This window comes from Alosa alosa, chromosome 12 (assembly GCF_017589495.1).
Source record: "Alosa alosa isolate M-15738 ecotype Scorff River chromosome 12, AALO_Geno_1.1, whole genome shotgun sequence".
Lineage (NCBI taxonomy): Eukaryota > Metazoa > Chordata > Actinopteri > Clupeiformes > Clupeidae > Alosa > Alosa alosa.
Window position 1 is genome coordinate 20957172 of NC_063200.1, and position 24273 is coordinate 20981444.

At 45.8% G+C, this 24273-nt stretch overlaps 1 protein-coding gene across 2 annotated transcripts in view; it reads left to right on the plus strand.

The window, feature by feature from the left end:
* abl1 (c-abl oncogene 1, non-receptor tyrosine kinase) overlaps positions 1-18841 on the plus strand; it is a 39339-nt gene extending 20498 nt beyond the window's left edge. For both annotated transcript variants that reach the window (XM_048259249.1, XM_048259250.1), the window contains exons 2-11: positions 5586-5744; positions 8480-8775; positions 11757-12029; positions 12777-12861; positions 13233-13410; positions 14760-14944; positions 15309-15461; positions 15907-15996; positions 16221-16343; positions 16947-18841. In XM_048259249.1, coding sequence (XP_048115206.1) covers positions 5586-5744; positions 8480-8775; positions 11757-12029; positions 12777-12861; positions 13233-13410; positions 14760-14944; positions 15309-15461; positions 15907-15996; positions 16221-16343; positions 16947-18613 — 3209 coding nt within the window. In that variant the 3' untranslated portion in view covers positions 18614-18841. The remainder of the gene's footprint in view (positions 1-5585; positions 5745-8479; positions 8776-11756; positions 12030-12776; positions 12862-13232; positions 13411-14759; positions 14945-15308; positions 15462-15906; positions 15997-16220; positions 16344-16946) is intronic.
* Positions 18842-24273: the final 5432 nt, after the last annotated feature.

The window sequence follows — 24273 nt, forward strand, 5'->3', positions numbered from 1 at the left end:
AAGGGAGGAGAGAATACAAGGAAATCTGACTCCTGGCCGCTCTCTACTTTTTTGTTTTGCCCAAAGCTTTCTCGATGGTCTAGCTACAGAACAGCACTTTGCCCTTGTTTTCTGAAGCCCCCACAGATCTGTGATTTTGGCAGATTCATTTGTGTTTTACATAGTTGAGGGAAGAGCAAAAGTTCAAACCAGAGTAGATTGCTCTGAGCATGCATTTGGACAATCTAATGTTTTTGTTCTGTAAGGCTTGGAGTGACTACAGTATTTATGTGTTGATCTTTTTGAGTGTTGAGCAAATTCACTTAACTTACTGGAGGCAGAATTCTAGGAATTTAGCTGATAACATTTCAACTGTGTCCTGTCAGTGTAATTGATTTTTGATGGCATTTCATCCCAAAGTTCACCATGTGCTTGGATTGCGCAAGGCAAGGACATGACTAAGTGGGCTAAATGGCCATGGAGACTCGCAGGCTGAGGAAAATTTATTTACTGTCCGAACCTCCTGCCTGCAGAGCAAAGCTTGATTAATGAAGCAATGTATTAGTGGCCTTAACTATAACGTTGACATACCTCCCAGTACGCAGAGGTCGGATAACCAAGTTTCGACAGGGGCTTTGGTTAATGGCCCAAATTCTATTAGATTCCATAGTTCAGAACTAGATTAGCCCTTCAACTCTTTCCGAGTATCAGCTTATGTTTGTTACCACATTCTTATTTCTGGGCCTGAAGACTTGGCATGCAGTAATAAAGCATGGTACATGGGATAAGTGTTGCTGATTCCCCCCCCCCCTCAGTGAGCATGGCTAGATGGAGCCCATATGTGGTCTGGTGGTAATGTGTTGAAGATCTGTTTGCGTGATTAGACTTGCGTCATCCACTGAAGGTACTCACAGACCAGAGACACAAACCCCAAACAAAGATTTTTCCCTTTTTTTTTCTGGGAAAGGGGTTGGTTCCTTATAGGTGCTGTTTATCAGCTTTAGCTGATAGCTTAGTTGTAGCTTAAATGCTTTAAAGTCTGTTAAAAAAGTGTGTAGTAAGGAAATTGATCTGGATTGAACCATGAAGTCAACAGTCTTTCTCTCTCCCCCTCTCTCTCTCTGTCCACTCAAGGTTTTGTTTAAAGTTCGTCCATGTGCTGCTTGGCGCTGGAGCAAATGTTTTGGAGGGACGCGAGTTCCTAGCGACTTTGATCACTTTTGGCTCCTTGCCTCCATTTTGCTGGAAGTGTTTCTCTCCCCCTCCCTGTGTTTCTGGGCTCGAGCCTCTGTTAAGTGCATTTATAGGTTTCTCTGGCTCGTTCCGTCCCCTGCGTTCCTCTGCCACTTGCTCTGTTTTCGCTCAGCACACCTCTCGGCGCTTCCTTTGCCCCCCCCTCTCCAGCTACCAACCCCCCCCCTCCCAAACTGCCCCAACGGGTGTTCGGTCATGGTGTATGTCTCAGCCTGGTGTCACACCTCACTAACGGCAGAGGCATTTTGAGCCAGGAAAGCAACACCACGTGGTGTGTGCATAGTCCTGCGACTTGCTTGGTGTCAAGACAAACACACAATTTAACACAGAGAGAGAGAGAGAGGGGGAGAACTTTAGGCCTCATTTCTTGGAACGTTCATCTTCTCATAACTTTTTTTCCACCGTGATTTTTCCCCCCCCTGTTTTTCATGACTACGTAAGGGTTACATTTTCAAAAGAACCTGTTTTCAAAAGTTTGCATTTTCAACCTCTGATAAAGCAGTTGTTTTGTAAACTAAAGGCCAAAAAAGGAGCAAAACCTTTTACATTTTTACACAGCAGTTTTCACCATTGTCATGTGGATGCCTTGTCTCTCTCTCTGTCCCCTCTGCATCCTCTTTCTCTGCCTCCTTTCTTTCTTCTGTGTTCTCTCTCCCATCCCCCTCTCCTCTCCAGGAGGGAATTACAGCCACTTCCGTTTGTTTATCTTTGGTCATCATTGCCGGTTCTCCATGCCAGATGCCCTTATCCAGAACACATTCTCTCACACACGGATTCTATTCCCCGATGTACGTTGACTTCATCGTAGTCCCCTTTCCTGTCATTCATAAGGGACTACTTTTAAAAACCAAGAGGTCACAGCAGCATGTTTCCCCAGTACTGTCATTTCAGGAAGTTGTGGTAATATGTGTTTACTAGTTCACCCACTTATCCAAAACATTCACAGCACGCAGTAAAGCCACCTTTTTAGTGTCAAGGTCTGTTGGGAATTGAATCTTTTGTCATTTCCAATGCGGCATTCTCTGTTGCTTCTTTCTACCTTCTACCTTCACTTCCTGCTTTTTAGAAAGTGTGTGAAAAGTCTCAGACTTCCTTTGGAGGTGAGCTATGTGAGAGGCTTGGTATAATGGGGAAAGATCAAAAGAACTGAGGCTGTAGAGAACTGTTGAAAAACATGCGATTACAACGCCATTATGAAGCCCTGGCTGCATTCAGTGTTTCAAAAAAGCATTATATCTTACCACAGGATTACCTCACTTCTTTTTGTTTTTCCTTCATTGGGGGCCTTTCTAATGAGTACCCTGGACCTTTACAGCAACTAAAACCCTTCTTGACTCCGGGATAGCATTCCCCATTTCTTTGACTTGAGTTGGTGTTTAGACCCCATCAATGTAAGGGCCCATTAAGCCTGTTGCTAACTCATCAGTGCTCACGCTTCAGGTCTCAACGGGCTTCTCCTGCAGAGCAGAGGTTTAGCCTCTCTCTCTCTCTCTCTCTCTCTCTCTCTCTCTCTCTCTCTCTCTCTCTCTCTCTCTCTCTCATCAGGGGCTCCTCAGGAATGTTAATTGCGCCCCGCCGGACCCTGGAGTGTTACAGGGCGACTGAAGGGTTTAAAGGCGTCCTTCAGTGGGGCTCGCCTGCGAGTGATGACATCTGACTATCAGTCCCATGACCGGGCGGTTTGGCCCAAGAGGACTGTGGAGGAGGCCCTGAGGTCCTGTGTTATGAAACAGGAGAGGCCACCTTAGAGAAGTGTGAAGCCCTGTGGATTTGGTTTTGGATTGGATGACATTGAAATCATTTTGAGTGAAGTCCATTTCTATCTCTTCTGTTTTTTGTTTTTCTATTCTCTTACTTTCTTAGCACATTTTTTGCAAAGTTTTGTTTGATTAAAGCGAAATAAGACTCAACGAACGCTTAAAATGGGCATATGAGTTGTAGCATGGTTGTAATGCCTGCACTGCCTCACTTAACTTAAAATCTTTATGTATGTTACAGCTGGTTTGCCCTCTTCTAAAGTAACCAGAGCAATTCACTGGCCTATAATTGAAAATAAAGCCTGTGCGCTTCAGGAAATGAGAGACCAGCCTAACTGCGCTTAAGAGGAGGGTTACCAACTGCACTGCGCTTTTATTAAAGATCCCATCTCAGATTATTACCTCCTAATGCCGTCATCAGATCACACAGCGCACCAGGGCCAGGAAAATGCCACGGCTCCGCATGACATATTTTCTGGGAAAAGAGAGCGCCGTGCCATTGAGGATGCCGGGGGATTTTCCGGTTTTGAGAGAGAAACCGAGTGCAAGACACGCTCAAGGGTGCTAAAGGTGTATTATAGTCAATTGGCGTCATAGTCAGTAGTCAGTAACACATATAGTCATTGTTGTCATTAATACAGTAATACGAATGTGGAGTACTTATCACATCCTCCGCTGATGCAATGTAGATTTGCAGTTTTAGATTGACTTTTAGATAAGCAAGCAAGGAGTCGCTTTTAATGTCAACCCAATAACAACACCAACCCCAAACTGCAAAAGGAGCTCTTCATGGGCCGCGTTGCATCTACAGGCTCAACGAGGTGCTCTGTCTTTTTAAATAGCATGACTTGTTGCCAAGGCTATCTTCTCATGGAACAAGAATTGTAGCTTGAACCATTCAGCACAATTCCTGTTGGTCAGCTGTTGCATTTTACATTAAGTCATGTGATAACAGTTAAACCACTTTGAGTGGAGCTTAATGATGGATGAGCAGAGGAAATGGCTGATTGTGAGAAAACTCGGTACTGCTGCTCATTTCGACCCACTCACCCTAAAGTGTCCGGAGGGTGTCATCTGACGCATCAATTTTTGCACTTCATCCTGTCCACTGGTACTTCCTGACTAGCATATAAGGAAACAGAAACAAACTTCTGCTGGCTAATTTAATTTTCTTAACTTTCATTTTGAAATGGATTGAAGTTTGGCTGTAGGTCTTTTTTTTTTTTTTTAAGGAAATGGTGAGTGCAAGTTTGTACATCACTGTATGCAATATTACAAGCCAGTGCCAAGTACAAGTACCAGTATTGCGTTTCAGACACGTTATTCTGCTTCCTGTCCCAGTCTGTGTGTATGGTTATGTAAAGCCTTGTATTCTTTTACAGAAGTGCACTCTGCCTTCACTCGTCTCCAGTACATCTGCGCAATCAGTGGCATTTGTTTTAACAAGAGATCATTGAATTTGTGTGAAAGATTCACTTGGGTCTCTGCAGTGAAGTGGGAAAAAAAAAACACCGGCGCACCACCTGATTGCAGACGTCAGAAAAGGAGGCACAAAAATGTGCCATAATGGAGCACCTGCTCTAGATGGGGGTGTTGGAGGGGTCACATTCTAACACTGCACAAGTAACTCATTCAGTTGCCCGAGAGTCAAAACAACGCAATTAAACGCAACTGTTTTAGGAGTGCTTAGTTTAGAAAAGTTCTCGCTTAGCAAATGACTTGTAAACTCTTGAGAGAGGTTCAGTGTGCTGAAAGCGACTGCTGTTATGCAAGGCTCGTGTCTTGTTGAGGAAGGGTATGCTTTGTGCTTCTCAAAGTGAAGCATGCAAGGAATGTGGCATGTCCCCCCACACACTCTCCTGCACCCACTTTGACGCAGTTGTGTAGGACCTCTTATCTTGCTGGCCATGCAGGTGTCAAGCCAACTCAACTATTTATATTGAACACTGACTTCTGTGCAGACAACTAGCGAGTTCAAAAGATATGGTCTCCATCACATGGTTCCATATGTTGGTATTATAACTGCCATTTAGAATAAAAAGGAAATGCTTGTCTAAAATCATTTTTGTTTGACAGCAAGCATTGTTGACTTTTTTGCTGGATAAACTAAAGCGTTGCCCTGTCATCAGTTGACTGATGGTGTATAATCCAGTGTTGTTACTTTAAGGGGAATATGTTCAATCTGTACTCCTTTCCTGTTTTGGTCATTCTTTCCATTGTTTCATTCCTATGGATAACGTTTTTCAAATGTGAAAAATAGAAAGGAAAAGTCAGTACTGGAAAACTGGATAACTGACCCAATGGTGTTTCCAAAACAAGACTATCAGTTGGTAATATTACTTGTTTCAATTGATAATAGTTTAATATTTATTGATATTCTGTGTGCAGTTGTATGCAATTGTTTATAATTGCAACTTTCTTTGCACTCCTTTGCTTCTGTACTATGGCCTTTGTTCTAGTGCCTGTGTGTGATTGGTTGATTGATGATATGGCGTTAATGTTCTCTGTGTGTTTGTGATTGGTTGGTTGGTTGATTTGATATGGCTTTATGTCCTCTGTGTGACTAACGTTTTCTCATGTCCTCCTGTGTTGCAGAACAGAGACCTGACTTTGAGCCCCAGGGTCTGTCGGAAGCAGCCCGTTGGAACTCCAAGGAGAACCTGCTAGCGGGACCCAGCGAAAATGACCCCAACCTGTTTGTGGCACTGTACGACTTTGTAGCAAGTGGGGACAACACTCTTAGCATAACTAAAGGTAAGAAAACACACACACACACACACACACACACACACACACACACACACACAACAACCCTTAGTTATGCTTCTGGCCTTTAACAACCCAGGGTTTTTCCACTAAAATCACACCAGCCTGCATGAAATCATTAACAGCAGCCAATGCCCCTCAGACAGGAACCAGTGAATCAGTGAGTCAACAAACACATTGTTTGAACCCCTCCTCCTCAGGGCCACGATTTCCACAGTGACCTTCCTGAACACCCTGCTGATGGGCAGCATGAGTGTGACCCCGCTGCGTGTGTGTGTGTGCGCGCATGTGTTTTATCAGTGAGGGTGAACCACTGTTTATCCTCTCCCGTGTCCGGCCTGTCAGGCGACAGACGTGACGTGACTAGCTGGAAACCCACATATTTGCTGTGCTGTGAAGTGCAGCACACACACACACACACACACACACACACACACACACACACACACACACACACACACACACACCTACTTCCTTTATCTCTATTCGTGCACAGATGATTTCTTTTACATTTTTCCATCTGCAGGCCGTTGTTGAAAAAACAATGCAGCACCTGCACCACGATGAAAGATAGTGAGAGTAAGATGGAGGAAGAATAGAGGGAGGCAGAGAGAGAGAGAGAGAGAGAGAGGGGTGAAGGAAATATATGAGATCCAGAATGGGAGAAGAAGAATATTAGAAAGAATATTAAGGGTAGAGAGAGAAAGGAAAAGTGAGAGGATGAGTGAGAGGAAGGATGGAAAAGAGAGAGAGAGGAAGAAAGAGAGAGAGAGCGAGACAGAAAGAGTTGAATGCTGCAGCTGTGGAGACGCCGTTCATACCCCGGGAGGCCCAGAGACTTAAGAGGCTTTCGCTCTGGGTTTTAGGTTCAGCGGCCATAATGAGAGTGGAAGGGAGTTTTGATCACGGCTGACGTGAGATAAATCATCTCTCTCTCTCTCTCTGTCGCTCACTCTCTCTCTCTCCCTTTCTCTCCATCTCTCTGCCTTTCTCTCTCGCTATCTCTGTCTTCTCGGTTTTGCGAAAGACTAGAACACTCAGCTTTTTCACATCTTTTCCCCCACCCGAAGACGCAGTGAATCTGCAAAGGCTCGGACTGACTTGACAGATCTGTTGGAGCAGTTCAGTCCCCTACGGCATTTTGGCTGCATGCCCAGGCTGGAGCTCCATTGATCCTCTATAGGAATTAATAACACTTAGTAATTGAATGACTTCAGGCTGGCAGTGGAGTGTATTCAATAAAGAAATGCAATCTTAGGGAACTTATTTAGCTTCCAGAGTAAATGAACTCATTGGGGGGGGGGGGGGGGGGGATGTGTTATGTAGATATGTTAGAATAGTTATCATAACTCAGTATTTTTGTAATGTTTCACTGTGAGAGACAGGAGGGTGTTGAATCAGTCTGTCTGAAGCCCCCCCTTCATCACCACCGCCACAACGAATGCTAATGGCTAACAGGCAATGATGTCAACTCAACGAACCCCATGAGCAATGGAAAAAGACTGTTGGCTCACTATCTGGGCAAATATTACTCTGCATTCAGAGAATTTCTTTGCGACTGAGTCAAAGAGTCACCGTTTACCCTGTACGTGACGTAGCCTGGTGTTGTTTATCTGCTGGTGGTAAGAAATCGGTTTAAGAATAGCACAAGGTGTTTTCTACTAAGAGCGAGTGGCCTTCATTAAGGGGAACTGATGAGACAGACTGTTTTCCATTACTTCTATTACTTTCCATTACAACTCATTGTCGGCCAGGTCAGAATAGATAACCACAGATAGATGCATATCCCTTGCTATTTTGGAATACCATGATGAGTTACCAGCCTGGACCAAGGTACTCATTCACAAGAACATCTGTGCCTGTTGCTTTTGTGGTCTCAATTTCACCCTACTGTCATTTGGTGTTGGACTTAGTGTTCAACAGTTTCAGCTGTCACTCGGTGAGTGTAAGAAATAGCTCACATTTCCGTGGATACGAAGCCTGCTTTGATAATGGGCGAATAATTGTGACAACTAAGTCACAACATCCAGTCCAACATCAGTGTGTAAGCCTGCATGTGTATTTGGCAAACACCAACATTGTGACACTTGGGAATAAGCCAGAGAGCTACTTGCCTCCGATCAGGCTGGCTTGGTTCTACATCCTGTAATGAGACAAAAGCAGGCTAAATTCAGAGCAGCCTTCATACCCTATTGTGCTGTATGAATTGCCTTCACAATGGAATTACTGGAATGCGTGCATAAAATTCTCTATTCAAAGAATATGAAGGGGGATTTAGCAAAGGTACACTATAATTGTTCTCAAAATACAATGTGGTTTAATAGAATTTTGTACATATTTAATTAGAGAAATGCTCATTGTTCTGTGACACAGGTTGCATTGGTCATGTCATTCAGTTCATTCAGTTAGCTGAAAGAAGAAAAATGTACAGATTTCCCGATATATGTATTGTCAAATGTATCAAATGTATATTTCAGCAGAAGTGTTACTGTTGATGACTTCTATCTCATGTTCCTCATTTATGTAGCACATTTTTGTGTTTCCTTTAATTTGGCTGTCAGAAATAAGTGACATATGTACAAGCATAACTTAAGTTTAGAGTTAGGTGAAGTTAAGCTTCAACTTTAAATGTCAAGCTTAGCTAAGTAATGTTACAAATTAAATTGAAACATAATTTGTAACTTAACTTTGTAACTTAATTTGTCCTCTTGTTGATCCTGTAGGAGAGAAGCTCCGTGTCCTGGGCTACAACCACAATGGCGAGTGGTGTGAGGCCCAGACGAAGAATGGCCAGGGATGGGTGCCTAGCAACTACATCACGCCGGTCAACAGCCTGGAGAAGCACAGCTGGTACCACGGGCCGGTGTCGCGCAACGCCGCCGAGTACCTGCTCAGCAGCGGCATCAACGGCAGCTTCCTGGTGCGGGAGAGCGAGAGCAGCCCGGGTCAGCGGTCCATCTCGCTACGCTACGAGGGACGCGTCTACCACTACCGCATCAACACGGCCTCCGACGGCAAGGTGAGCGCCTTGCACTGATGGGCACACTGTGTGTGTGTGTGTGTGTGTGTGTGTGTGTGTGTGTGTGTGAAAGTTTGCAAGTATGTGCACACCTACACACACAAGTGTAGATTGCAGAGGTACAGCACATATTTTTGTGTGTGCACACATATATACACACACACACACACACACTAGGGTGCAGCATACCTGCACTCGTGCTGTTTATATGAAGACACCGAAGCACATTCACATAAGTAGGAGACGCACAAATACACATACCATTATGCGCACATCCTCTCCTCAGTTATACCACACTCACATAGGTTACACACAGACTCACAGACACACTCACTTCACATATAGAGAAGCCCACATGCTCGCTATATCTGTCTCTGCCTCATGAGCACATGAGCAAGCACGCCAGTCTTTGACATTTGGTCATGCGTTCCAGTCCTTAGGCGTTTGCCTTGTCATTAGCATTACACAGATGCTCCAACACTCCTCTTCGAACAGACCACCTCAGGTCACCAGCTGGACATGAAACGGTGGGAAAATCACACGCTCACTCTTCCCTTCACAACCCTTTTTTTTTTTTTTTCACGAGGAGACGCTCGGTTCAGACAAGCCTGAGGCACACCGGAGGGTCTGGGGCAGACATCACACAGTCAGATGTTCCTGACCTCGCTGGTCAGGCAGCCTGGCCAAACCACCAGCAGGGACTGTGGAGAAAGGGGGGGGGGGGTGAGGAGAATGCAGTCGGTTTGTGGTGGGGTGGGGTGCGTCAGCGTCGCGCCGTGTTGCACTGGGCTGCGCCTGACCGGCGACTCTGTGGCCAGCTGTCGGCGCTCGCCTCTGCACCACCAAGGAGCCGGTGTAGAATGTGAGGCCAGAGAAGAATTCCCAGAAAGAAGGAGACTTCAAAAGTCTGTTCTGAACTTGACCAGGTGGCTGTGTAGATAGAACATACACACGCACATGCATATACACACACACGCACACACACACACACACACATGCATATACACACACACACATACATACATATACATATACATATACACATGCACACGCACATACACACGCACATACACACACACACATACACACACGTCTTTCTGTGTCTTTCTGTCTCTCTCTCCATCTCTCTCTCTTTCTCTTTCTCTTTCATTTCATACACACACATCCCTGTTTCTCTCCGAGACACACTGACATACCTCACCCACACACACACACACTCACAGACACATTGATCCAACCTCACCACACTCTGAGGGAGAGCATGTCTCCCCTGTCTCGGCCGCTCTCCCGCTGACCCTCAGCATCACTCGGTCTGGCTCCTACAGCTGGACCCTGCTGGGTTTCCATTAAGCGCTCTGGAATGCCAAGAGTCTCCAGTGACTCCACTGTGCGATACTTCACCTCCCCTCCAGCGCTCTCCAGCATACACACACGCAAGCACACATACACATATACACACACACACACACACACACACACACACACACACACACACACACACACACACACACACACACACACACACACATATACACACATATACACACACACGCTTGCGCACTCAAACACAAACATGCACGCAGACACACACACGTGCACACTCACACACACATACACACACACACACACGCATGCACACACACACACACACATATACACACATATACACACACACGCTTGCGCACTCAAACACAAACATGCACGCAGACACACACACGTGCACACTCACACACACACATACACACACACACACACGCATGCAGACACACGCACACACACACACACACACACAAACATGCACGCAGACACACACACACACACTCTAACACAAACATGCACCCAGACACACACGCGTACACGCACACACACGCACACACACGCACACACACGCATAGACACGCACACACCCACACACACAGATGCACGTATGGCTTATCAGAATGCCCCAGATTCCTGTGGAATTTAACAGCAGGTCCCCTCTGCTGTGGGAGGACCGGGCCCAGCTCAGCTGAGTGAACAACACACACACACACACACACACACACACCTCAGTGGGTCAGAGATCAGTTTCAGTGTTTCACGTAAGCACACAGACCTCAGTCGGTCAAAATTGAGTTTCAGTGCTGTGTGTACACACACACGCACACACACACACACGCACACACACACAGCTGAGTTGGTCACAAAGGACTTTTAGTGCTTCTTATACACACAGACAATTTGATAAGTAAAAACTAGTGGGAACAAGTGGGATTTGGACATTGAATCTTCAGAACAAAATGGAAAAGCGCTGTAGATGGAATGCTTTAACATGGCCAACTGAAGCAATGCACAGCTGGCTTTTGGATGCAGTGACGGAGAGTTTGGCAGACAAAAATGCCGGACACCATCATCATCATCATTAGATGAATCACGTGGTCCTGTTGCTTTTTTATTTCAATCAAGTCAGCCAAGGGACTTTTTAGCAGCCAACAGTCTACATTTTAGTGCAAAATCACATGATTTCAGTACATCAGGAACCCAATGTAAGCTTTAATTCAACGTTTTGATATGTCTAGGTTCCTGTGTAACTGCTCCCAGCGGTCATAACTGATATTGTTTACTTTGCCTGTTTACAAACCCCTTTCTTTCTTTCTTTCTTTCCTTCTTTCTTTCTTTCCTTCCTTCCTTCCCTTCCTTATTTTTATTTCCATCCTTTTGTCCTAGTTTTTGCTTTCCTTATTTATCCTGTCCATTGCTACCCCCCCTCCCACTCTCACCACCTCTATTTTTCCCAGGATGCAATTCAAAAGGTCCCCCTCTTACTTTTGTCCAGCCCTTTGTCTTTCTGCCTTTCCTTCTCTTCTCCGGTCTCCAGTCCCTGGCCTCCTCACTTCTCAACTTCATTTATGTATTTAGCGTCTTTAACAATGGACATTGTCTCGGAGAGCTTTCACCAACCCCTCTTCCCCTCCCTCCGTCTCTCCCTCTCTTGTGTCCAGCTGTACGTGTCGTCGGACAGCCGCTTCAACACGCTGGCGGAGCTGGTGCACCACCACTCCACGGTGGCCGACGGGCTCATCACCACGCTGCACTACCCGGCGCCCAAGCGCAACAAGCCCACCGTCTACGGCGTGTCGCCCAACTACGACAAGTGGGAGATGGAGCGCACCGACATCACCATGAAGCACAAGCTGGGCGGCGGTCAGTACGGAGAGGTCTATGAGGGAGTCTGGAAAAAGTACAACCTCACCGTGGCCGTCAAGACCCTGAAGGTGTGGTAAACTGCAGTGATGCTCTTAGACATGACTTACCATATTAACTGCTCCTGTGTATTAACCTCATAGCTCAGTTGCAAAATCAATGTATAAACTGCGGCTAATAGTTGGGAAATTACGGTATTATATGGTTTATTACTTATTTATTTGGGTACTTCTACCATGAAGTATGTTTATGGGGTTATGGTGGGCCCTGGTGTTTAATTACGGGACTTGAGCATTACATTTCGCTGTTGGAATGACAATACAGTAAAGGTCCTTAAATCCTTGAAACAAATTCACTATCCCTGCCAGAAAATTCCATCATGAACATTCAAACTCCTCTCTTTAATACCCGGGGTAATTATACTATGATAGACTGAAGGGAGTCTACAGTTCCTCCCACGAGCAACATTTTTTGGATTCATGCAAATATTGCTTTGTATATTCTCTGACGGGTGGAAGAGTATATTATAAACCTGTATGCTTCAGTGTAGGCCACAATGACACAATGAAATTGTCTTTGGGAATCAATTCTAAAAAGGATATGAGATTGGATAATGGTACTGCATTCAGAGCCTAGTTTGTCCCCACCTGCTGTCTGTAATGTGTCATTACAGAAAGCACGCGATTGGACAAATGGACCGCTATAGCGTTTAAATGCATGTTAGCCTCATTATGGTGTTAGCTGCTAATGGAATGCTGCTAATGCACTTTTCGAGGTTTAGCAGATTTAAGGGTTAAAATATATGTGCAATCCTTCAGGAGGACACTATGGAGGTGGAGGAGTTCCTCAAGGAGGCTGCTGTCATGAAAGAAATCAAACACCCAAACCTGGTGCAGCTTCTCGGTGAGTTGAGGCCCACTGCTGCTTTGAACAGTGCGCTGAACAGCTGAGAACAAAATTGAATTTCAAATATATAAATATGGATTAGTACAAATGGGCCTAGCACAGGCCATATAGAGAAATATATGCAGTGATACGCCAGATATGTAGTGATAATTTGAGACCCATCATAAACCATTTGAAGTTTGCAACAGTAAGACAGTAACTTGTTATTGGCATATTTCTGACTACTGGACTTCTAACTGAGTGTGACTTAATTGATACTGATACTGGTCCAGTGACATGGCTCTTGTTAATGATAAATATGCACTTGTTTCTGAAGTCGGGGATCTGCTGGTAATGCTTCCGTTAATCCTGTCTCACCTGCACCTCAGGTGTGTGCACGCGGGAGCCGCCCTTCTACATAATCACAGAGTTCATGACGCACGGCAACCTGCTGGACTACCTGCGCGAGTGCAACCGCGAGGAGGTGAACGCCGTGGTGCTGCTCTACATGGCCACGCAGATCTCCTCCGCCATGGAGTACCTGGAGAAGAAGAACTTCATCCACAGGTGCGCAGGACCCCCGCACACTGCACCATCACGCTGCCCTGTCTGCACACACCTGTCCACTGCTTGTTACGATCTGTCTACCTCATACTTCTTACAAGGGCTGACAGTCAACAAGGAGTTCATGAATTTGATGTATACAAAAAATACATTTCATTATGGAATGCCTTATAATATGGTGTTTTTGAGAACCGAGGGCTTCTTTGAAAAAAAGATGCAAGGAACTCGTCTTGTTAAATAAAATATGGGTTCCTACAGATTTCCGTCATTTAAAACTGTAAAACCTGTCATACACCAATCAATATTTTAACAAAAGCATTAAAGGGGTGAAGTGTAGAATTCTGTAGGATTTGAGTGGTCTTGAACGCACCATTACATTCACAGCAGCAATGTCCCACTCACTTGTGTGTTGTACTTGATACGCTATGCATGTGCACACTATATATCAAATCCAGGTGCCATAGGCTACAGTCGATTGCTGAGGTGTCCGAATCTGCAAAGTGTTTACCATTCAGCCCCTGGCTCCCTCTGTCAGTCAGATAGATAGATAAGCCATCAGTGAGGGAGTGGAGGCAGGTATGGGGAAGGGCCTACCTGTCGAGCTGCCTACCTGTCCTGCCTCGGCCTGTTTAATGACGGCTCCCCGAGACCCGTTGTGATTTACGGAGGTTGCTCTGCTCCTCACGCCTGTTGGGACCCGGCCTGCGGTCGAAGCGCGCATACCAGTCGCGTCACGAAGGGCTGAGACAAACACACACATGGCTCCGCTGGGGAATGTTTTGATTAGGTGCCAGTCACAGAGGTGATCCATCGGGTCTCGACTTGGTTGTGATTCCAGCTCAGTGTTCCTTCCACTTGCACATCGCATTTAACACTATCAATCCACACTGATTCAGCTTGTGGTCAAAACGAGTATGACATACGACATTCTTGTCTCTCCTGTGTAAGTTTGACACGATCAATTGAAAAATATTCAGTTTGTCATCACACAAGCAGTTTGATGAGTTAACTGCTGAGTGATTGAATGGGTATGTGTGTGAAATTCCTTGTGCCATCATCATTCTTTCTTAATCACTGAATGTGAGCGAAGCTGTATGGCCTCAGGGACGTTTATTGGACTGAAGCCTAACAAATGGTCTCTGAGGGAATCTTTCTCACCACACAAATCACTATAAAGCCCTGAGGAAGGGAAGTTTTGCACAAATCTGAACTTCTGATTAGATCTGAACATTTGATTAGGTATTTTTATGTGAGTCGTTCACTCCCAGGCAAGGCAAACTCTATCTGATCTGTGCCAAATGTGCATTCCTCATATTTTTATCTCAATATATCCTTGATTGTGGTCTTCACAGGGACCTGGCTGCCCGTAACTGCTTGGTCGGGGAGAACCACTTGGTGAAGGTGGCCGACTTCGGCCTGAGTCGGCTGATGACGGGAGACACGTACACAGCCCACGCCGGCGCCAAATTCCCGATCAAGTGGACCGCCCCAGAGAGCCTGGCCTACAACAAGTTCTCCATTAAATCCGACGTGTGGGGTGAGTGTCTGTCTGAAGGAGCTAGGAAAGTGGCCCTGTTAGTGGGCTCTGGAAAGCATCCTTTGTTTCAAGGAGCCTCTCTAGGGTAAAAATATCATCATAGCCCTTTAAAATATTCAATGATTCTCATAATATCTTGTATTCTGAATGAGATTGATTCCCAATGACTCATAATGCCTCACAGATTCTTGTAATAGCAATGGTACCCTCCTGGGAGTGATGAGGATGTATTAGTAATGGGCTGTATTTGAATACTTTTCATGTACAGCTGCAAAAGCAGTCTTTAGCTATGAGAATTGTGATGTTTATTAGTACAATTTGCATTAAATATATATTGATGTCAAAACGTCTGTGTGTTTGACAGCGTTTGGGGTTCTGCTGTGGGAGATCGCCACATATGGGATGTCCCCTTACCCAGGGATTGACTTGTCCCAGGTGTACGAGCTGCTGGAGAAGGACTACCGCATGGACCGGCCCGAGGGCTGCCCTGAGAAAGTCTACGAGCTCATGAGAGCCTGTGAGTAAACCGCCTCTGCATAGGCCATATATAGACCCTTTCAACAACGTAAACAAAAACAATGCTTGAACATTCTATTTGGGCCCCAATCTACTTCCTCTGCATTAAAATAACATATGGAATGTTAAAAAGGAAGTCTTGTGGGGCCAACTATGATTCTGATAATGGAACTCTCTTGAAAGGCTCTAGGAGGTGTAACCATGGCAGCATATTTTGACTGCAGGGTTTTAGTAATGTTTGAGGAAAAATTATAATTTTGTTGATCATCCATGGTCTAGTAAGTCATACTAGGTATTGTGTTACAGACACGATCTCCTCTTAAAGAGTAAAAACAAACATAACCTATCCTAAACTATTGGAAATGTTGTAGTGTTTTTTGTACTTAGCCATGGTGTAGCTGTAGTGTGTGTGTGTGTGTGTGCTGAGAACTGTGTTAATCCTCCAGGCTGGAGATGGAACCCTCAGGAGCGGCCATCCTTCGCTGAGACCCACCAGGCGTTTGAGACCATGTTCCAGGAGTCCAGCATCTCCGACGGTACGTTTTCACCCATCCTAGAGTAGCAGTTTTCACCTTCATTAAGTTCACCATTGCATCTTAACCATGTTCACCTTTAGTATGTTCACCATCACTTCATTAAGTTTACCACTGCTGCACTGTTCTGCACTGTGCCTCGGCCATTCCAAGTGCACACAGTGAAAGCTACATTTGTGCTGTATCTCAAACTGTGTGTGTGTGTGTGTGTGTGTGTGTGTGTGCAGAGGTGGAGAAGGAGCTGGGGAAGAAGGGGAAGAAGATGACCCTGGGCCCCATCCAGCAGGCTCCAGAGCTGCCCACTAAGACCAGGACGCTGCGCAGGAACGGCAAAGATGGAGACAGCCCAGGTACACCCGCCTACTTACATACATGCTCTCCACAATTCATTTCATGCTGTCATTAAGAGAAGCCATTTTTTACCTTAATATAACGTTTCCAACATCATTTTGATGACGCATAACCTCATAACATGACGAACGGCACTTCTGCCATTGTCTTGCATTGTCTGCAACTTTTTGTGTTCGGGTTGGAGCACTGCCCCCCTCGGAATCGAAATGGAAAAGCTGCTATGCTACAGGGGGACCCCAAGAGCAAATCTTCTTTAGTGTTGCTTTAAGAGAATTAGAATCCAGATCCATCTTTCATTAGTCCAGCTGAACTTCCAAAAGATCATTTAAAGCAGTATCTCTATCCGCTCTGTCAGAAACGGGTAGTTAAGGTCTGTTGACCACTGAATTTCAGAGAGGTCTTTTAGTGGCATTGTAAACCATTTGATATATCAGTGACTGGGAGTAACTTTTGTATAGTTGATGATATTTTTAATATTAGATCATTGTTATATACACAGTTAAAGTTAGTTATAGTGGATATACTGAGAGCTTTAGGCACCAGGAACTCTTCACGGTGAGAGAGCAATGGTCATTACTGACCCTGGGTTCTGTGTGTTGCAGATGCTGCGGAGCCCGAGGTGGCCGTGTCGCCCATGCTGCCCAGGAAAGAGCGCCCCCAGCTGGACAGCAACCTGAACGAGGACGAGCGTCTGCTGCCCAAGGACAAGTCGCGCACCAACCTCTTCCCCAACCTCTTCCCCAGCCTCATCAAGAAGAATAAGAAGAAGACGGCGCCCGCCCCGCCCAAGCGCAGCAGCTCCTTCAACAACGGTCAGTCGCCCTTCAGTGACCACAGCCATGGCATCGATAACGTCAAGTTCCTGGGCACGTCCAACAACAATGGAGCGAGTGGCGGCATCACCAATGGCGCCCCTACCTACCCTGGCCCTCTCTTCCCCCACCACTCACGTAAGAAGGCCATTCCCCCTGGCAGACTGGCCGGGACTCCGCCGGGCGATGAGGATGGTGTGTCCAACTCGACGCATTTCCTCCGCTCGGCATCAGCCTCTGGGTCAAGCGGAAGTCGGACCGAGTGGAGGTCGGTCACGCTCCCTCGCGACGTGCCGTCGCGCAATTTCGACTCGGGCACATTAGGCGGGGGCAAGCCCGCCCTGCCCCGCAAGCGGGCCAGCGAGCAGAAGTCCTCGGGCGACGCCTCGGCCGCGACCCCACGCATGGGCGGCGCGCTGACGCCTCCCCCGCGTCTCCCCAAGAAGTTTGAGGAGCCTGCTGGTGACGACGCGGCAGAGGCCAGCCCGGCGTCCAGCTCGCAGACGCTCACACCCAAGCTGAGCCGGCGGCCGCAGACCCAGAACCAGTTGCCGTCGCCGTCGTCGTCGGACAAGACCAGCGCCCTGCAGGCCGAGCTGCTCAAGCCCAACGTCTTCTCGCCTCTGGGGGCGGCTGGCGACGAGTGTCGCGCCCGCCGCCACAAGCACCCGCTGGACCCCCCCGTGCAGAGGGAGCGGGTCAAGTTCCAGAAGCCCAAGCCGGCGCCGCCTCCTCCCCCGCCCTCAAGCGGCAAGGCGGGCAAGCTGTCATCGCGGAGCCCCACTCACGAGCACCATTCCTCCTCGTCCTCTTCTCCGTCGGACCCCAAAGCCAAAGGCGGCTCTGAGGCCAGCCCCGCCAGCTCCCCCTCCGAGCTCGGCAAGAGCTTCCTACCGCCAGACGGCTCCGCTAAGAAACTCCCCGGGCTGTCCAGCGCCTCCTCGAAAGTGCAGGCGTCCAAAACCTCCTCCTCATCCTCCTCCTCCTCCTCCTCCGTGTCCCCAACGAGCGCGCCACTCGGCTTAGGCGGGAACTCCTTACCGGGCGATTCGCCGCTAGCGGCGACGCCGTTCTCGGCGTCGATTCGTCGCTCGCTGCGCAAGACGCGCCAGCCGGCCGACCGGCTCTCCAGCTCGGCCATCACGCGCGAGATGCTGCTGGAGAGCACTGAACTGTTGCGCGCCGCCATCGGCCGCAACTCTGAGCAGACGGGCAGCCACAGTGCCGTGCTGGAGGCCGGCAAAAACCTGTCAAAGTACTGCGCCAGCTACGTGGAGTCCATCCAGCAGATGCGCAACAAGTTTGCCTTCCGCGAGGCCATCAACAAGCTGGAGAGCAGCCTGCGCGAGCTCCAGATCTGCCCGACGGCCAGCAACTCCGCCAACGCCGGGCAGCCGCCGGACTTCAGCAAGTTGCTCTCCTCCGTCAAGGAGATCAGCGACATCGTGCAGAGGTAGCGGAACGGAGCTTTGCATATGTGTACGTGTGTGTGTGTGTGACTGTGTGTGTGTGTGAGTGTGAGAGAGAGGGAAAGAGATAGAGATCTGGAAGGGGTTAGAGGACGGACTGGACCTCATAGTGGAGGACTGACACTAAGGCCTGCAGCAGTGGTGACACAGTCGACACACCACTGATGGTGCAAAATAAAGGAAACTGTCATCAGTGGTTCTGGTAGTGGTTGGACACGGGGAAGGGTGAGGGGTGGGGTGGGGGGTGGGGGCTTGTGAGCACTACCGCACATTTAAGAAAGAAAAAAAAAACTACACAAACATGTTCACCTCCTCTCACCCTCTGCCAAAGATTGGAGGATGCACCCAAACACTAAGTGTCTTGTTATTGTGCACAAAACCTTTTTGTTGATGTTTGTTTTTCCTTTTTGTCGGGGTTTGTTCTTTATAATCAAAAAATATATATGTATGAATGCAACTCAACTGTGGCCTTCTGAAGGCCTGGGCCCAATTCCGCCTCACTTGAATTTTTTCTCATCAGATGGTTCTCCAGAGTATATCACCCAATGTTGTTATTTTAAAAATAGTATTATGGTATACCTATCTTTCTATTGTTTCCTCTTTTGTAGTGTTGACTGAAAAAAAATCCCCTTTCCCTTTACAGAAGACAGAGCCTCCTTAAAAAAAGAATCTAATCCAGTTGCCTTTCGAATCTAAAGTGATAGAAAGTGTTGATGAGTGTGGCATCGTTTTTATCACTTGTTGCATTTTTTCCAAGGCCACAACTCTTCTGCACCCTCTTTCTCCCCAATTCTGTCACTAGCCCTACTGCTTAACTGCAAACTCTGTGCTCCAGTTCTCAATTTTGTGTGATGTCAGTGCTCCCTTGGTATGAGGTGTGATTGGGCGTCGATGTCGGGCCTGATTGGATGTAAGCGAGACATCGAATAGCAATACTGTGCCATGCATGATGTGATTGGAGGAACAAGGGGAACAGGCCAAGGAAGTGAGTGTTTGTGGCCATGATGTCATAGAACCGCACCTGCCTTCTCGAGAACGGGTGCCCTACGGATAAAAAACACTATCATTGGGAATCGCATGCTGTGATTCTCAAAGACTACCAGCTCTGATACCAGTGTTGTGGCCTTATAAGGGACATCTTTTTTTTTTACTACAAGTATCAGGAATCAAAAATGTGTTGTCTTCACAAGGAGGTGCTTGGAGTGAGCCTAATTCCATACCGAACACTACTGTTTCCAGAGAATGTCGGGAAAAAGGACAAGGAATCTCGAGCATGGAAAGGATCAGGAATATTGAGCATGGGATACGAATGTTAGAATTACTGCTTTGTGATGTCATCTGAGAGAAAACCGTGAATGCCTACCTTCGTTTATGATGCCATTTCATCATGATCTTGTCAATCAGACCCTTCAAACTCTTGATACTAAAGAGTTGTTGTCAAGTGGACCACTTGTACACGTCACCCCAAACTCGAGCATGGTGAAATTGCTTCATGCCTTTTGTCTTACACAAAATGGTTATCTGTGATGGTTAATCATGCCTTTCCATTTTTTAAAAAGCAAAATAAGAGACAAATTAAGTACTTACCAAACAAAGGAATCTCCACTGTATAGTCCACAAGTATCTACTAAAGATGTTCCTATTCATTTTGAAGTGTTTTCTAAGTATTGGAATAATGTGTTTGTTTTGTTCAGTATTAGTTTGCTGTTTTTCCGACTCCTTTGCCCTCGGACTGCGATGCCTGAGGATGACGCCAACCACAAGCTGCCTTTGTTTTTGTTTTTTTACTCTCACATGGTACTGTCATACACATGTTTTTTTTCTACTTCAATCATGCCACTACATTTTTTTTCCTTTTCCCTTTTGTATCCGAGCCGCGTCATGTTTTAGACTAATTTTGCTCTTTGTAAATATGCATTTTCTCCTTTCCATGTGTTCCTTTCTGTAATCTTGGTGCAATTCTTGTTGCATAAAAATACAGATTTGCGACTTGAGAGCTGTGATGTTTGATTCCATTGGAAGCAAGTATCATCAATTATCAGTTATTTGTACGGATATACCTACATATGCAAATTAATGACATGCTGAACCCTGGTTATTCCACTTTTAAAGTTAGTTTCTAAGGCGCTTTTAAAATGCAGTCATCCCCAAACAACTTGTAATCCAGTCTTGTTTTCAGGTTCTCTGTGGCAAAAATTTAAAATCTGAAATTTGACAACCTGAATACACCAAATGTTGTACCATTACTGAAAACCAGCAATTCCGCCCCCTGCTGACTCAATCTACACGTCAAACTATACTACCAGCCATAGCCTCAAAAACCTCGGGATAGGCTAAACTAAAGGTTTTATTTAGTCAGAATCTAATGTGTTCACATCTTCCTTTCAACTGATGCTAGATACAAATGAAACATGTGACTCAAATGTAAATAACACACTCTAAGGAAGTAGCTATTGGTACATTAATTAAATCTGTTGAAACTATGCTATACTAATGTGAGTCCAAAACTGATAACTTCTGCAATTATAAGGAATATAAGCTTTTGTCACCTATATTTTATTATAGGTGAACCGAAAACCCTTTCGGGTTCCAGGTTATGCAGGTAAAAATATTCTGCACAGTGTGTTTTCAGAAGATGACTACAGAGAACATGTCATGAGAAGACCTAAAGATGAGGCTTGAAGGCCCTGTGTGTGTGTGTGTGTGTGAGAGAGAGTTAGTCCCTATTACCCCTAAACAGACTTTGAGGATTGAGATTCAGATGACATCACCCCTTGGAGAAATGACAGTTGAAGAGACTCCACTTGAGCAAGGCTTAAACACAACCTGAGACAGGTGACAGCTGTTGTCGCTGTATTCATTCAGCCACTGGTACAACTGCAACTGTAAGATCACCTGCAAATACCGTAAGCTTCATAAAAAATAAGTCAAGTAAAATGTTTTTTTCTGGCTAGAGCATTTTAATGATTCTATTTCATCATTATTAAAACCAAAAGGTCAACATTTGTTTTAAAATCATATACACACAAATTTAAATGTTAGCACAGCTCCTTCAAAATTTATACATTATGTACTTTTTGTGTTGGTTGGTGGTTCTGACTCCTCAGAACACATGTAAGAGACAAGACGGCCGGAAGTGGTTGTACAGACTAAGAGGAGGTGCAGTAAGACCAGAGCACAAGCAGGAACCACTTGACACTGTCCAACCTTCACCCCCCCATGGTTTACCTAGCCAACCAAAACCCCATCCAGCACCCCACATTTAACCCAACACCTGCGCCTTACCCAAGGGGGAGGCTCAGACAACATGGTGAACAAAAAAAGCGAGAGGCATAGAATGACTGGGAAACAATCCGAAAGCTACACATTTTCTTTTCAACTGCTCGTCGGCCAATTAGGGGGTTGGAACTGCCTCCTTGACAACATAATTGGTAATCCCCCCTCTAACACATACACACCTTTAGTTTTATTGGTACATCCCCACCACCACCAGGCCAGGGTCAAAAGGGTATGCAGAGCAGCTGAAGTTTTTTCTGGATGCTTAGGTGTATTTGATTGCCTGACAATACAACCAAAAATATATAGATATTTTAAAAGTGTGGATTATGGATTTGGATGAGACCACAGCTTTCCTGAAGTTCACAATTCCATGTTGTCTGACTCAAAAATCGAATATACAGCTATAGCAGACACTATTGCTGAAAGGTTTACAATATAGTCTTGTTTGGGGAGTAACACTTCTGTCAGATCAAATGCCTGCATAACCCATTTGGCTTAAGTTGATCACCCTTAATATTGCCAGTTTTTCCAAACTTTCTCCTGGTCAGACATAGTGCCAATGTCATTGTGTTGTTCAATTTCTAGAATGTTGAAAATGTTGCTACAGATGTGAATCACCACCCTCAAAGTTTCAAGGCATAAATGTGATGGTGATCCGTTAACTGGGGGTTTATGAAATGCTGTAGGCCTATATCACAATGCAGCGTTTTACTTCTTAATCGTCTCACATATCCCTGTACACCACATCCCCTTAGAGACCTGACACACTAGATACAGTCGGTCAGGGATGACTTTCTCCCCAACCTGGAGAGAACATCTGGAAAAACTGGCTTCCAATGGAGGATGAGTTTCATAGACCCCTGAGATCAAACCCCCCCCAGTGGTGGCATTTACATTACCCCGCAAGCAGAGCAATACACACAGGGAGTCCTTTCCATCCAGGTGGCCACACGTTTATTCATAGAAACTATGTTACAGAATTTGATTTTTCATTTTTTGTCTTTCTTTTAAATCCCAACCCCCAAGCAAAGAAGTTACAAGCATCCTACAAGACACGTCACCTGTACAAGTTTATGGGAAGTCCAGTCGGGTCAGCTCCGACATGCATCCCGATTTAGCATTGCAACCAACAAATAACTATTAGCCATTATGTACAGCTGGGTAGGGATGTGGGAGGCCTTTCTCTTAGTATATATATGTTACAGAGAGGTTGAGGAAGCGACACCAGTGTCCACACTGGCATTGCCCTGGCGCTGCTTTTGGTAGTGGAGGCATTTATGCATTTGTGGTGTTAATATACAAGCCTATACGACAGCAACTAGTAGACTTACAGCCAGAGAGAAATGTGTGTCTACTGTATGTTGTTGCATGCGTGCATATGTGTGCGAGTAACACAGCCGATATTCCTTGTTTGAAACCCTCCCCCGCCCACACACACACACACACATGCATACACACAGACGTTCTGAGGTCTCTAAAGAGACATGTAGCAGTGTTGTAAAACAGCGGTTTTATTGGACACACAATGAGTCCCACAGCGGTATTTAGAGCAAGCGCAGCATAAAGTAAAGATTAAACAGTAATAGTAATAATAATATTAACATTAATCATAACAATAAGGCAACAAACAAACAAACAAACAAACCAGGAAAGAAAATGAAATAAAAATGCTGGTAAAGACAGACATGTTCTACTGATATGGTGGGGTGGGGTATTGGAGGTGAGATACAGGTGGAGGAGAAAAGAGAGGGATAGGGGCTGGTGCAAAGGAGGAAAACAATGGTGCTTAGAAAGAATATGTTTTTATATAATAAACGCCTCTCTCTCTCTCTCTCTCTCTCCTCCTTACTTAAAGTGTCATAATCTGATTTACGAGGACAAACCGCTGTCCCCAGACTTCACACAAAACACACTTCATATTTCTCTCACACACAGGCACACACACGGAGCCCTTCAATAGTGTGGACTCAAGATGTTGTGGGGTTGTTGTCAAGTGAGATGTGGCCAGGGCAGGTAATATCTGACCCCTACCCCTACCAAAGACCCAATCATACAAAGACTTAGTCAAGCCTTAGACAGGACAGGACAGGACACACACACACACACACACACACACACACACACACACACACACACAAATCATTTGTGTGCGCACGTCGCTATTAATTTAATTGGGCGCAACTTACATACACCATCATTACTTTCACAACCCAAAATGTGTGGGGGACAAAATAAACAAAACAAAAGTAATAGTTGAGCAAAGTCTTACATCATTTCGATTCAGTTAAAAAGACAGGGAGCGAACCATGCAGGAGGTGGTTGTCTAGATGGAGTGCCTACTTTTTCCTACAAGGGTCAGTTTGGATTCT